Source organism: Leuciscus leuciscus (assembly GCF_965113295.1).
Source record: "Leuciscus leuciscus genome assembly, chromosome: 11".
Classification (NCBI taxonomy): domain Eukaryota; kingdom Metazoa; phylum Chordata; class Actinopteri; order Cypriniformes; family Leuciscidae; genus Leuciscus; species Leuciscus leuciscus.
Window position 1 is genome coordinate 20,909,416 of NC_138735.1, and position 12,064 is coordinate 20,921,479.

The 12,064-nt window shown below is 38.3% G+C and overlaps 2 protein-coding genes and 1 long non-coding RNA gene across 3 annotated transcripts in view; 2 read left to right on the top strand and 1 right to left on the bottom strand.

Annotated features, from left to right (window-relative positions):
• ctnnd2a (catenin (cadherin-associated protein), delta 2a) overlaps positions 1-12,064 on the bottom strand; it is a 287,583-nt gene that overhangs the window by 243,763 nt on the left and 31,756 nt on the right. The gene's annotated exons all lie outside the window — the stretch shown is intronic.
• Positions 1-12,064, top strand: part of LOC309509781 — a 667,378-nt gene that overhangs the window by 48,340 nt on the left and 606,974 nt on the right. The gene's annotated exons all lie outside the window — the stretch shown is intronic.
• Positions 133-2,134, top strand: LOC309508790 (uncharacterized protein; the record flags this gene model as incomplete). The annotated part of the gene is made up of 3 exons (XM_082183261.1): positions 133-1,234; positions 1,290-1,358; positions 2,095-2,134. Exons 1-3 carry the CDS (start codon positions 453-455, stop codon positions 2,132-2,134), a joined length of 891 nt encoding a protein of 296 aa, XP_082039387.1. The 5' UTR covers positions 133-452.

The window sequence follows — 12,064 nt, forward strand, 5'->3', positions numbered from 1 at the left end:
AAATTTGTGTCATCAGCAAACAATACAATTTTTTATATTTTAGACACTGTACAAATATCATCTATATACAATACAAACAATTTGGGACCTAACACGGAACCTTGTGGAACACCACTGTCATGGTGTGGGTTTTGTGTCTTGTTCTTGTCTGTCATGTGTTCCCCCGTCTTTGCATGTTTAGCTGTCTCCTGTTATGTTGATTAGTCTTCCCAGGTGTTTCTTATTTACCACACCCCCTTGTTATCTTGTTTAGCTTGGTTGTCTGTGTATTTAAGCCCTGTGTTTTAGTTCAGTCTTGGTGAGTTATTGATGTTGTGAGGTTGCATGTTCTTTGTTCTGTTCTGAAGTCTGAGTTTATGTCAAAGTTCTAGTTAATTTAATAAAAACACTGTTGCACTTGGATCCTGCTTCTTGCTTCCTGCTCTGCATCGTAACAGAATAACTCACCACAAATGGATCCAGCAACTGTGAGCAACCAGGCCCTAAGGAGTTTCCTTGCTACTTTATTTCAAGATGGCCAGCCCATTGAAAGGTATGTGAAGGACTTCTGGGCTTGCTGCCATTTAGCGTCACTAGATGACGTTCAGCTCATGGATCTGTTCTGGAGCGGTCTGGACGAGGATATCGCTCAAATGATGACAGAGGACTATACCGGCTGGACGCTAGAAAGGTATATCGACCCGGCCCTTTTCCTGAGTAATTCGTTGTTTGCTGTGGGTGTGGAGGAGACGCTTCGTGGACCCGCAGTGTCCCTTCAGCCTGTTCTTCACGTCACGCCAATCATCAAGCCAGTCACCAGATCGGCCTATAGCCGTCTGGGACTGGTTTCCAGCGTGGCCGATTCCCAGCTGATGTCAGCGCGTGTTGCCAAGAAGAGTCTCCTGCCCAGCCTGTCCCTGTTCCAGGTTCTGTCCAGCACAGAGCCTTCGCCCCTGATCCCGTCCAGTCCTGCCGAGCCAGAGCTTCACGTCACGCCTGCCGAGCCTGAGCTTCACGTCACGTCTGCCGATCCAGAGCCTGTGCACGTCACGTTTGCCGATCCAGAGACTGTTCAGGTCACGTCTGCCGAGCCAGCGTTTCCAAACCAGATAGCCGCCGCCGAGCCTGTGTCCCCTGACAAGATGGCCGCCGCCGAGCCTGTGTCCCCTGACAAGATGGCCGCCGCCGAGCCTGTGTCCCCTGACAAGATGGCCGCCGCCGAGCCTGTGTCCCCTGACAAGATGGCCGCCGCCGAGTCTGTGTCTGTTCCTGTTACTGAGACGGTTCCTGTTCCTGTGTCTGTTCCTGAGCCGGTATCTGTTCCTGTGTCTGTCCCGCGATGGGACCATGAGGGCCGCCCCGCCGTGGCCGCACGAAGGGTCTTCACCGCCGTGGCCGCCCGAAGGGTCTTCACCGCCGGGGCCGCCCGAAGGGTCTTCACCGCCGTGGCCGCCCGAAGGGTCTTCACCGCCGGGGCCGCCCGAAGGGTCTTCACCGCCGTGGCCGCCCGAAGGGTCTTCACCGCCGTGGCCGCCCGAAGGGTCTTCACCGCCGTGGCCGCCCGAAGGGTCTTCACCGCCCTGGCCGCCCGAAGGGTCTTCACCGCCCTGGCCGTCTGCATGTCCTGCTCCATCCTTGTCGCCCACGCTCCACGGCCCATATCCGGTTCCCAGTGCGGGCCTGGCCCTCTTATTTACCACACCCCCTTGTTATCTTGTTTAGCTTGGTTGTCTGTGTATTTAAGCCCTGTGTTTTAGTTCAGTCTTGGTGAGTTATTGATGTTGTGAGGTTGCATGTTCTTTGTTCTGTTCTGAAGTCTGAGTTTATGTCAAAGTTCTAGTTAATTTAATAAAAACACTGTTGCACTTGGATCCTGCTTCTTGCTTCCTGCTCTGCATCGTAACAACCACAAGTAACTTTCATTAGATCAGATTTAATATTATTTATTTGTACAAACTGATATCTATCCTCAATGTTACTTCTTAACCAAGAGAAGGCTTTTCCTCTTATGCCATATCTCTCCAATTTCCTCATTAATAACTGTGATCAATAGAGTCAAAAGCTTTTTTTTTTTATCTAGGAACATCCCCACAGTATATTCATTACTGTCCATAGAAGTGGAAATCTCTTCTACCAGTTCCATCACTGCCATTGAGGTCGACCTATTTGCTCTACAGCTATACTGATGTTCACTCAATAGTTTAGGTTTATCAATAAAATGTTCAAGCCTGCACACAAATAATTTCTCTAAAATTTGGGAAAGCAGAGAAATTGGTCTATAATCGGAAAAAATATGTCTATCTCCAATTTTTTAAATAGGAATAACTTTTGCTAAATATGTGAAAATGGTTTTACTATATATTCTATAATATTTTTTTAATAATGACTGTCGATATCATTACAATCAGTAGAATTTTTATTCTAACAGTTATTAACAATGTCAAGTATTTCCATCTCATCAGCTCCCCTAATAAATATTGAATGTTTATTACTGGAAATATTCACTTCATCTACCCTGTCCCCAGTTTGCTGCTCCACAATCTCTTTTGCTAACTTATATCCAATATTTACATAATACTCATTACATTTATTGACAATGTCATTCACTTTATTTATAATTCTTGCATCATCATTTACAAAATAATTAGGGTGATCTACTTTTCTAGTATTGGAAAAACAAACAGACTTCAAACTTCTTAAAAACAGAAGAGCAACTTCAAGCAGTCAACTCCATGACTGTCAGCCTCAGAAGAAAGAAGACCAAACACTTTCTGAGACAGAATGTTTCTTTCTATCGGTCTGAAAATAACTGACTAAAACATCCAATTGTGGACTGGTCCTGCTGAGGCCCCCCTCGCCTGCACAAATCAAACCAGACAGTTCCATTCCCCCAAAAATGTTGCCCTTATTTCCAACCCCGCTATTTACAAACACTGTCTAGACAAATGCTGCTGTCAGGGAGTTTTCCCACATGGTTCAATTTCATAGTGAAAAGCAGCAAGTGAGATTATGAATAATGTGATGAAGCTGTCATTTCAAAATGGTGCACTTTGCATGTGTTGTGTATTCTGGATTTGCTGTAGTGTTAATTTGCCATCCCGAGTTCCACTGGTGTGGGGGTCCTGTGTGACGACTTCATGACTGAAACGGGTCAGTGTGAACAAGTCTATAGTGTTTCTGACTCAGCACAAGAGCTCAGAGAATTTATGATCTCTGGCGGTGCCATAGAGAATGTTAAACTACTTCATTCTATCCCATTAATGTTCAGAGACAACCATAAGCAAGCAATTTGATTGACTATAATACAATGAATAACATCTAATAAAAACATAAGCAATTACAATAAATCAACCAGTCAATACCTACATGATCAGTGCATGATATGCAGTAATATTAAAATGTATGGCTGACAATATATATATATATATATATATATATATAAATTCCATATAAATTATATATATATATATATATATATATATATATATATATATATATATATAAATATATGTATATATATATATACATATATATATATATACATATATATATATATATATATATATATATATATACACTGTGTGTGTATATATATATATATATATATATATATACATATATACATATATATACACTGTATATATATATATAGTTAAAACTAACACTGGCTACAAGTGAATTTAGGCATCACCACATTTTCATGTACATTCATTCAAATGGAAATTCATTTTGAGATTTGCTATAACGATTACATTTAATATTATTCAATTGTTAGTGTTTTTAAAATATTAACTAAGCAATTGTTAAATGATGGCAAAGTAATGCACAATTAAATGTTAACTGATAAAAATAAATAAAGAAAATATGTAATATCAGCTGATATTTACCATTATACTGTGCATCTCTAATCATCGTGTCATGCTAAAACCTGCAACAAATAATTTGCATGTTAAAGAATGATTTTGCAATTAAACTGCCTTGATTAATGCTTGATTTGCTCTATATTGATGTAACCTAAATAGTAATAATGCTTTTGCTTAAGTATATGTATGTTACCCAATTACTAATGCTGCACAGAATATGTATTGTGTGATTTCACTATTATTAAGAAAACTACTTACTTGCATGAAATATATGTATTGACTGATTTAGAGTAGAAAGCACTTATGTATTAGAAATAGTTTTTATGATAAATGGAAAATGTATTAGTTAAGGTGTATGTTATAGACGATCAAGAGAAGAAAGAAGAGAAAACGGGCTCGAAGAGACTGGAAAGGAATGCACCGTAAAGAACTGAAGGCATTGGCGGAGGATTTGGCAGCACTCCATGTGATGACATCAGAAGAGAGCTTGGCACCAGCGTTTGACCGTCTACGTATAAAAGACTGAGAGAGAGACTGAACGGATGGATACTGAATAACGCAGTGTCCCTCGACGCCTGAAACCAGCTGATTGTACCTTGATTGAAACTTATTTTTGTAACTTTACTATTGTACTTTTATATAACTTTTGTTAACTTTAATAAAACTTACATTATATTATTGGCAAGTTATTGTCTACCAGAGTAGTAATTTAAGAGCCTTAAGCAAGAACTGACCACAGGGAAGTCTGCTGAGCAAATTGTAAGTACTTTTTGAATGCTTATAGTTTTGTCCAGATTTGACTTTCCTTACCTACCTGAGAATAATAAATAAATAGGTAAAAGGTGTAAAGATTAAAGGACACACCATAAAACAAGAAGTATACAGAGAAAATAAGATGTTTCTCTGCAAAATGGTGCAAACACAACATGTGGTTAAAGTGTAACTACCAGGAGAGTTAAAAAACAACTATCTAGATCGCAAGGTCACAAAACAAACATCCAAGGTCACAGATTTTGAATGCATATGACTTTGAATATCTATTTGAATAATATTTCATATTCACCACGGCTGAAAGTCAATACAAACACTAGTTCATTCAGGCCTAAATATTCAAAATGTTACAGATGATCTCCAACTCCCATCACAGTGAATGCTGGGAAATTTCTCAAGGTTTAGACGATAAAGCTAACTTGTGATTTAGCCTAAAGGGGCCGTATCTGCTCTCGCTCCTCAGGCATAAGGAAAGCACATTCATTATCAGGCAGACTGGGATGTAAGCCTGAGTCATGGGCACATCTATCAAAGCTTAGAGGTGAGAGATTAAAGAGGCGACTGTCAACTTGCCTCTTGGTCAAACAGAATGCTGAATCACAGAATGGCCCCGGCAACTAAAGGAGACGAAATCACATATGTGCATGTGTAGGTTTGTTTAGATAATTTGATATATGATACACCTCTGCAAGAGGATACACAACTGCAAGGCCATTTAAGTACAAGCAAACAAGGATAGGAAATGGAAGATGATTAGGGTGAAAAATCAGACCATTAGTCCTTTTTTTTTCCTTTACAATACGCTACGAAGTATGGATGCTGATTAAAAGCCTTATTTGTTCCTTCAGTAACTTAGGTCAGTATTATAGAAGTGTTGTGCCTAGTGGCGAGATCAAAAGTGAGACGCACAGAAAAGACAAACAAGATACAAAAACAACCTCTCGTCTTGTGGGCTTGCATGTTCATTAAGAGAATCCTGAATTTGCTCGAAGAACTAACTAGCTGCTCATGGGAGTCTTTGATGAGGCTCTGCACATTACAAGAGTACATAGACGGAGCTGAAAGGAGACGTGCCCAAACAGAGATGGCAATCAGAGCGAGTATGATATAAAAAATATATCCAGCTGTCCTCAAATATCAAAGGCAGAAGAGAGTGAATACAGAATGAAATCCTTGTACGTCCTCCTACGTTTTTTTTTTTATCCTTGATTACATAACTGAACTAAATAATTGGAATATATATATATATATAGAACATTATATGAATATATAGAACATTATACATTTCTATTATTGATAGGCTGCATAGATTAGGTAAGCCGGAACCAGGGACACTTCCTATAATACCTGATGTACTCGTTACATCACAAGAAGAATGGCATCTAATGTTAGTCTTTCTGTTTATTCCGAGGTTTATCCAGATCAGATGGTGGACCTGCGCCTGGCCCCATCCACGACGCATCCCTGAGGTGCCAGCCTCATCAGCCCTGTGAAGGCCTCATCGACACGACAGCCATCGGCACTAATCCTCAATAAAGTCGTCTCCATACCAGCGTGATGACTCTGACTTCCAACCAGATGGAACTGGATAATATTCTGAATGTTCCGATCCAATCTGACTTCTGACCTGTAATGCTGCCTGAATCATAAGAGATCATAATCATAATCAGAAGAGAACTGGCCCCCGACTGAACCTGGTGGTCACCTGATGGAGTTTTGGTTCCTTGCCACTGTTGCCTTAGCTATTGGCTTGTTTAGTTGGGGACATTTAATATTCAACAATATTATTGATCTGTATTACTTAAGGTGGACGATGTCGATGACACAATTTTCTTCTAGAAACAAACTTTGTTGTATTATTAGTTATATATAAACAGTTGTGCTGCTTAACATTTTTTAATATATAAAATATTTCACACCAGGCAAAAAAAACGAACAAAAAAACTTTAAATCTCTCCTTTGACTAATGCCAAAAACCAACCACCACTGCCACTACATGTAACAAATAAATGATCAATATCAATACTAATAAAAATCCATTGGAAGCCCATAATTGCAATTCAGAAAAACACAGTTCATGTGAAATGCTAAATATGAAAGCCACATTACAGAAGCAAAGACAATTTGATGTGAAGTAATAAGCTTCAAATGCTTTCATTCCACGGTTAAACTAATTAACAGCAAAATGCATAGAAAATTTCTTATCACAGCCCATTTAGTCAAGGTTGAATTACTACGGCCTTCAAGAGAAACCCAGATTACTAATTTGTTATCCTAAAACTGTCTCGTCCAAAATGCAAAACTAATTTAAAAAGCCATTTTCAATTTGTAATGTATTGTGTGCAGAAACAGTTATTTCAATGAAAATTCATCAAATGTGAAGTGTCACGCAGGGAATTCTGGGAATGTCAATTTACGGGTTTTCAAAAACTGTAAATTGAATGCTATTTTACTGTAAAAATACATTAAATGCAAGGTTAGATCTATTACAGACACAGTTATTCACCGTATGTATGGAAACTTTCTGTTAACCAAGTAACAGTTTTTCACGGTAGCATTTTTAGTCTTTTGCCGTTAAAATCACGATAATATTTGTCAGTGTACAGCTCACATCAGATGTTTTCACCACATGCTGCAATACACAAAAAGAAAAGGGAATTTTGCATGTCAGTCTACAGATGATGCATACAACAAATAGATGAATGATGAATCAGTGATTGCATCCTCAAAGAAGCATTATCCTCTTATAACATCAAAAATTCCCCTGTAGATGATGAGAGAAATTCATAAAATGTATTGAGTGAAATGTATGAGCAAGTGAAAAGATTGCACCATGAAGCCAAACACAATGTTGATACTGCATTTGCAGATTGCATAATCAACTTCTTCACTCTGCAGGAGTCTCAACCGACAGTTATTATTTTCACCATGTTGCAGAGAGGACGTGATGTACAACACTAATGTTTGACAGCCTCTGTCTCTGGATTAACACAAATAGTCTGTCAGCTGTGGAAACTCAAGATTGGCCTGTTGATACCTCGAATCTAAACTGCAGAAAGATCTGCCAATTCCCTGGTGAAGGGCCCCAGGGCTAACAATGCATATGTCTCATACAATCATCTCCAATATGCGCTTTACTGATAACATTAATACGGGCGAATGTTCAAGGGCAGAGTGACAGAACATTTGTCATGTCTACAAATGTCTGTACAATTACAAGCTCATTGCAAACGTATGTAAAACACCCAGTTGTTCTTACCTGCCATATTAAGACGCAAGCGTCTCAAACTCTCAATACAGCACGAAACCTTCAACATGTGACCAATTCCTGAATTACGAAATCGTATGAGTGGGTTCTAACTTTTCAGTGAATCACAACGTGGTGACAGCGTGATCAGTGTAGTCCGATTCCTGAATGAATCGGGAATCAAATCCATGACATTTTCCAAACCGCTGGTCCAATGTAGATACATTCCGGTGAACTCAGTGTCCGAATTCACTCACTAGTTTTCATTCACTCTCTCAAGTGGACTATATCAGTGGACTAATGTAGGGAATAGTGAATGAGGCTATGGGGGCGATTTCGAATACACTGCAACCACTGAGTGTGATTCACAAACTAATAACTCTTTTAGATGATTGGTTGTTTTTAGTGAGTCTATTTAGCAATGATACGCATGATTCTAAATGTTTTTAGTGAATCAAAACCATACGTGACCAATATTTTGCCCCTCCTGACGAACAAATGGCCTGTTTTGTTTTGTTTCTTTGTTAATCAAACAAATACAGATTACAATAACTTATGTTGTGATATTGTAAGATGTAAATGTAGTTACTGATAGGGGCCCTATCTTGCACCCAGCGCAATTGACTTTGTACACCGACGCATGTATCATTCCTATTTTGCACCCCACGCACAGCGGACTTTTCCCTCCACAGACGCACGTCGGTAAATTAGGGAATGAACTTGCGCTCCCGGGGGTGGTTCAGTGAAAAAGAGGAGCCGTGTTCTGGCGCAAACGTTCCCTGGTGCTATTTTGCAGTTCCAGAAAACAATTCCGCCACAGACCAAGAAAAACCTAGTCTAAAGTCAGTGGCGCGTTATTCAGATGCTATTTTAAGGGCGCATGCTTGGCCATAATGTAGCGTGTGCACAACACGCATACACTTGGCTTCTCTCATCTACACAGTTGCCATTTGTGCAAACCATACATAATTACAAGGGAAAATATTCCACACGAGGGAAATCATTGTGGTGTCCATGAAGATGTGAAAAAATAGGCATAAATCTAGCTTACGCATTTACCCAAATTATTATTCGCGATTATATTTAACCGAAGCTAATTTGGGTGGGTTTCTCCCATCCCCATACGTCACTTCTCTGTCTTTTACGGCCCTGACGAGAACGTCAGTCTCCTCGGCTGTGAACCACTCCTGGCATGCGCCTGGCAAATCCACCGTTATAATAGCATCCGCCATAGAACAAGCGCGCCTGCTTTTAAAGGGAATGTGAGATGACGCTATGATTGGTTTATTTCACGTTACGCCCAAACCACACCTATGAATAATGAAGCTACTTCAGACTAACCCATTTTAGATTTGCGTCGGGCGCAAGAGTCATTTATCCCGCCGGTATAATAGCAACAGCGCCCAAGATCCGCCCACAAAGTTACTTGCGTTTCGCGTTTGATACTTGCGTTTCAGATCATTAAAATAGGGCCCTAGATGTCCATTGTTTCTTTTTTTCCAAAATATTACTTCCACAAAAAATGCCCCACTCCCCAAGTTTGTGGTTGATTTTTTTTAAATAATTTTTTTGTGACAAGTAGGTCTACTCAAGCAGACAAAATGAAAACAACAACACCAGGAAACAAACAATTTCCCCCAGAAATGCTGCATTTGTGAGCATTTCTTCTGAATTAATGTATGAGGAACTGTGGCAAACAGCGTTACCAGGGCAATCTCATTATTGGCTAAAAGGACACAGTGATGAGTAACACCTGGACCCAGCACCTCTCCCTGCCCCCATCAAGCTTAGTGTCTGCTGTTGCTGTATGTGAAAGAGTGTGTACATGCATGTTTGTGTGTTTGTCGTGTACCTCCACCCCACCTCAGCCCAGTTACAATAAGGCTTAAGGTCAGTGTGCTCTTTCTGACTGTGGATACAGCTGGTCACTGCAGAAGCTACCAAACACCAATACCACAGATTCAAATACAAGATTTCTTGAAATTTGATGTGTCCTTAAGGCATTTAGATGAACAGATTCACTTTAAAAGTACATTTACATGACAACGACGTACTAAAAATGGAGTACAGACAACAACATTGTCAAAACGATCCCTGTTGAATCACAAGGATCTGCGAAAACGATTAAAAACACTACATTATTCATGTCAGGCCAGTTGGTGAGGTCTCTTTGTAAAGAAACACTACGTACCTATAGACTGAACACATAATAGAAATGTGCATGATGTCACCATTTTCACAAATTCACATTTTTGTAGTTTACACAGAGACGATAATAGTATCGTTTTCAAAAACTTGCATTTTGAAACCTGTTTTCAGGCCCCCGAAACACTGTTGTTGTGTAAATTAATGCCAAAACGCATACAAAGTTTTCAGTTTTTCGTTGAAAAAGGTGTCATGTAAACAGCCCCTAAGTCTCATTCAAGTAAGGCCTCGGTGTTACACCTTCATCAAAAAGAACATGTTGTGAACAGTCAGTAACATGAGGTCCATGTCAAACACATCTCTGAGAACAGATTTAACTAAATAAAAGAGCAAAAGAAAGCAAAAGACATTCCCTCAAAACTCCAAGGGTTATTACCAAATAATTTGGACACGAACTACTAGTATTGACACATTTAACATTAAAAACGGTAACACTTTATTTTCAGGGTGACAGTTACACATTACTACAGTACATGCACTTACTAGTAATAACAGTAAATGATGCACAATTACAAGTAACTAACCCTAAAACTCTATAGTAGAGTTTATTAATATTACTCAGTACTCATTTGAGTAAGTACAATGTAACTAAGTCACCTTAAAATAAAGTGTAACCTTAAAAAAATTGGATTTTATAAATTGGAATTTATTGGATCAAGAAAAGTTTTATCTGTGACTAGTTTCAGTTTTCATTTCTTGAAATGTCCATACAACTTTGTTTAAAAGTTCTGGCTCAGTAACTTTTTTAAAGAAATTAATACTTTTAATTAGCAAGTGTACATTAAATTGGTCAATGGGGACAGTAAAGACATTTATAATGCTAGAACACATTTCTAATCTATTAATCAAATAAAAATGATCACTACAATACATTTTTACAGTACAACTGTTTTCAACACTTAGAATTATTGTTTGTTTTTTTCAGCTCCAAATCAGCACATTATGGATTACAGGAATAAATTATATTTTAACATGTATTAAACAAGAAAACCGCTTTTTAAAATTGTAATGATATATCACAATATTACTGTTTTTACTGTATTTTTTTATCAAATAACTGCAGCCCTGATGAGAATAGGGGACCTCTTTCAAAAACATAAACATTTAATGAAGCTGATTTTGGAATAATATTGATTATAAAAAAAAGTGCTATTCAATTGCATTTTAATGGATTTTTAAAAACCGATAAACCACTAAATTGATACAATTATTCTCAATTATTTATTTTAACTTTAACAAAGCTAAACAGTTAACACATTTTCCATGTTCCTCCCACATTATAAATGAGTCATTATACTTAATAATAATGGTAAAAAAAAAAAAGTCCCTTCAAGGATATCATCATATTTGGGATTTTTTTCTTTCTTTTTTTGCCATTAAAAGGACCTTCAACAAAATAAGACGCAGTATGGATCAAAACGTATTAATTCATAGACTGCTATGTGACAGGGTGGTTGCAGAGCAGGAGCTGAAAAATAAAAGGGCTTGATGACATCAGCTAAAAATATTGTTGTTTCAGAGGAGGAGCTAGATATCTTTTTATTATTATTATTATTGTTATTTTGTTTTAAATAAAGCACTCTATGAGAAAATAGTGTGCATTCAGAAAATAAAAAGTGTCCATTTTGATTTCTCATTGAGCTTGTTAGACTTTCCAAGTGTCAAGTTGAACTTTAATATGTCTGCCACCTAGTGGCAAGACTCTTTTTTGCAAAGTGCTCTTGAATCACGTCAATGAAGGACATTTTCTGCATGGTCAATTTCTAATTAAGATACAATCAGTTCAATAATGATAGTGTACACAAAACAAGCCAACATCCATAAACATAATTTTTATGATGTCCCACACCACTTTACCTGGTATCCAATATCCCAATGTGAATGCACACACATTTACAGTTGATTACAATCGCTCAATGGAGTTGATTCTAGGTCAGTGTTCATGCAAACTGTCGCCTGTTAAACTTCATTAGGGATTCATTGACAGCGGAGGGTGAAT